This window comes from Manis javanica, chromosome 10 (genome assembly GCF_040802235.1).
Source record: "Manis javanica isolate MJ-LG chromosome 10, MJ_LKY, whole genome shotgun sequence".
Classification (NCBI taxonomy): domain Eukaryota; kingdom Metazoa; phylum Chordata; class Mammalia; order Pholidota; family Manidae; genus Manis; species Manis javanica.
This window is the reverse complement of record NC_133165.1, coordinates 64,623,543-64,627,023: the sequence shown is the minus strand read 5'-3', so window position 1 is coordinate 64,627,023 and position 3,481 is coordinate 64,623,543. Positions and strand designations below refer to the sequence as shown.

Sequence of the window (3,481 nt, the reverse complement as noted above, 5' to 3'; positions counted from 1 at the left end):
GGCATTTAGTATTGGATCAGTTCAGAATGTCCTAATTTAGCCTGACGTAAAGGTCCTGAGGTAGAATATTCTGAAGGAGGTCTGAATCAATGAATGGTCATTCTTCTTAGTGAAGCCATCAAAAACAAGTGGGCCAGAAAAAGTGCTAAACACTAATAAGACAAAATGTATTTCAGGAAAACTAAAAAGTGTAGGTTAAAAAAAGTCAGTGGGGGCTCCTTCAGGGCCGCGTGCCCTGCCCAAAGATGGCTCCAGTGATCACATGGAAAATGTTTATGGCTACCTAATGAAGTATACCAACCTTGTCACTGGGTGGCAGTACAGGTTTTTTGTTTTAAACAATGAAGCTGGGTTATTGGAGTACTTTGTGAACGAACAGTCTAGAAATCAAAAACCCAGAGGTACTTTGCAGCTTGCAGGAGCTGTGATATCACCCAGTGATGAGGACTCTCATACCTTCACTGTAAATGCTGCCAGTGGGGAACAGTATAAACTCAGAGCCACAGATGCTAAAGAGCGACAACATTGGGTTAGCAGACTTTAGATATGTATACAACATCACACTGAAGCTATTGGAAAGAATAATCCTCCTCTGAAATCACGGAGCTTCTCGCTTGCATCTAGTGGTAATTCTCCTATATCCCAGAGGAGACCAAGTCAAAATGCCATTTCTTTTTTTAATGTTGGCCATTCCAAACTACAATCAGTGAGCAAAAGAGCTCACTTACCTCCAGACCATCTTGTGGAAGTCAGAGAAATGATGTCTCATGCTGAAGGACAACAAAGAGACTTAATTAGACGAATTGAATGCCTTCCTGCTTCTGGTCATCTTAGTTTCTTGGACCAGGATCTCTTAATGCTCAAAGCTACTTCCATGGCAACTATGAACTGCTTAAACGACTGCTTTCATATTCTCCAGTTGCAGCATGCATTACATCAGAAGGGCTCATTGACTTCAGGAACGACAATCGAGTGGTTAGAACCAAAGATACCTTTACCAAACCACTATAAAAATGGAGCTGACCAGGCCTTTGCAACTGAGCAGAGTAAGCCAGTGGCAGTCTCAGAAGAGCAGTGTGTTCCAGAATCTGGGCTATTAGCAAGGGAACCTGAAGAAGTAAATGCAGATGATGAGGTAGAGGATGCATGTGACAATAAGGAGGGTGACCTGGGAGCCGTGGAAGAGCAACGCAGTGTTATCCTGCATCTCTTGTCACAGCTTAAGCTGGGCATGGACTTAACAAGAGTGGTGCTTCCTACATTTATCCTAGAGAAGCGTTGCTTGCTGGAAATGTATGCAGACTTAATGTCTCATCCAGACCTGTTTATAGCCATCACCAATGGAGCCATGGCTGAGGACAGAATGATTCATTTTGTTGAGTACTACCTTACCTCATTTCATGAAGGCCGAAAGGGAGCCATTGCTAAGAAACCGTACAATCCTATTATTGGAGAAACATTTCACTGTTCTTGGAGGATGCCGAAAAGTGAGGTAGCCTCCAGTGTTACGAGCAGCTCTTCTACCCAGGCAGTCACAAATCATGCTTCTCTATCAGAGGAGGCTTTGAGCCAGGTGGGATCAGACTGTTACGCAGTCAGATTTGTTGCTGAGCAGGTTTCCCATCATCCTCCAGTCTCAGAATTTTATGCAGAATGTGCTGAGAGGAAAATATGTGTGAATGCACATGTCTGGGCTAAGAGCAAATTCTTAGGCATGTCAATAGGTGTGACAATGATTGGAGAAGGTGTCCTCAGTCGGTTGGAACATGGAGAAGAGTATACCTTTTCCCTACCCTGTGCATATGCCCGGTCAATTTTAACTGTTCCTTGGGTGGAATTGGGTGGCAAAGTCAGTGTCAACTGTGCAAAAACTGGGTATTCAGCCAGCATCACTTTTCATACTAAGCCATTTTATGGTGGCAAACTGCACAGGGTTACAGGTGAAGTAAAACATAATCTCATCAACACTGTGGTATGCAGAGTGCAAGGGGAATGGAATAGTGTTTTTGAGTTCACTTATAGCAGTGGAGACACCAAGTGTGTGGACTTGACTAAGTTTGCAGTGACGAAGAAAAGAGTAAGACCTCTGGAGAAGCAAGATCCATTTGAATCCAGGCGATTATGGAAAGACGTGACATATTCTCTGAGGGAATCTGAAATTGATAAGGCTGCAGAGCATAAACATACCCTGGAGGAATGTCAGAGGACTGAAGAAAGGCATCGTACTGAAACAGACACACCCTGGAAAACGAAATATTTTATTAAAGAGGGAGATGGCTGGGTTTATCACAAACCCCTTTGGAAAATAATTCCAACAACACAACCAGCAGAGTGACACACACTATCTGAGACTTGACCAAATGAAATTCTTTTCTGTTTACCCTAAATCCTCCCAGAATGGAATCATTGCACTGAGTGACCTGCTTCCTGATTGCACAGACTGAGACTAGCTCAGCATGATGTACCTGGTAGCGCACTGCAGGACTGCGGCAAGACCAAAGTGTTGGAGAAGCACGATGGCCCTCTCACCAACATGTTCCTGTGATGTGAGCAATATTATAGAACTTTTCACCTGAATTCTTAGGTGATTAATCTTTCATTCAGTTCCTGCTCCTAAAGCTGAGTTTGAATCCCCTATTTTCTCGTGGGGGCAGCAGAGAAACACATTAGTGAGAACTCAGTGTTTTGATTTCTTTATAGTGAGAAGTGAAGTCTCTTCGCGGGTCTGTGCTCTGCTTTCTTTCAGTAACTGAAGTATTCGCTACTCTTAAAAGCAAACCAAGAGGAGGAGGAAGATGACCCAGAAGTGGATTCAGCCATTGTGCCTGAAATCAGTGCTAAAAAAATCAGATTGTAGTAACAAGTCATTCTGTTCTTCAGAGAGACTGTGCCTGTGTCTGAGGAACTTACCATTATCCACCTCTGTTGGAACTGTCTTTTAAAAAGTATATTTATAAATTGATTAGAATTATAAATAAGAAGAATTTTTTCTTCTGATCATTTTAATATACTTGAAAACATTGACTTGAAAAATTTCAGAACATTTTTCAGCAGTTTTATTAAATATTACACTTGAGAGACAATTTTTTAAAATATGTTCATGTCAATATGATGAGATTTTGGCCTTTCTCAAGAACTGAGGCATTAAAAAACATAAGCAAGTATTAAAAAATAAAACTGTTACTTTTTCCCTTACTCTTTTTTTTCATTTGTAGGTTAATATCCAGTATTATGTGCTATCCCTTGGGTAAGTTATATTTTATCTTACCTCTGTTCACTCAAAATGTAAAACAACTATTCGTATTTGTCAGTAATTCAAAAGTTAAATATATATGAGTGCACGTACCTTATGGTTTTATTTTCTTTTCAAGGAAACTGAAATGCTGAAGAAAGAGTATGAAATAAAAAGATATTGGGAAGTTGTATTCAGGTACAAATCTTTTTTTTAAAATAAGTATTTTATTGAAGTTGAAGAATTGCT

General features: G+C 40.5%; 1 protein-coding gene across 1 annotated transcript; it reads left to right on the top strand.

Moving 5' to 3' along the window:
- Positions 1 to 258: 258 nt before the first annotated feature.
- Positions 259 to 2,563, top strand: LOC108398680 (oxysterol-binding protein-related protein 11). The gene has a single exon (XM_073215576.1). It carries the CDS (start codon positions 758 to 760, stop codon positions 2,333 to 2,335), a length of 1,578 nt encoding a protein of 525 aa, XP_073071677.1. The 5' UTR covers positions 259 to 757; the 3' UTR covers positions 2,336 to 2,563.
- The last annotated feature ends 918 nt before the right edge of the window (positions 2,564 to 3,481 follow it).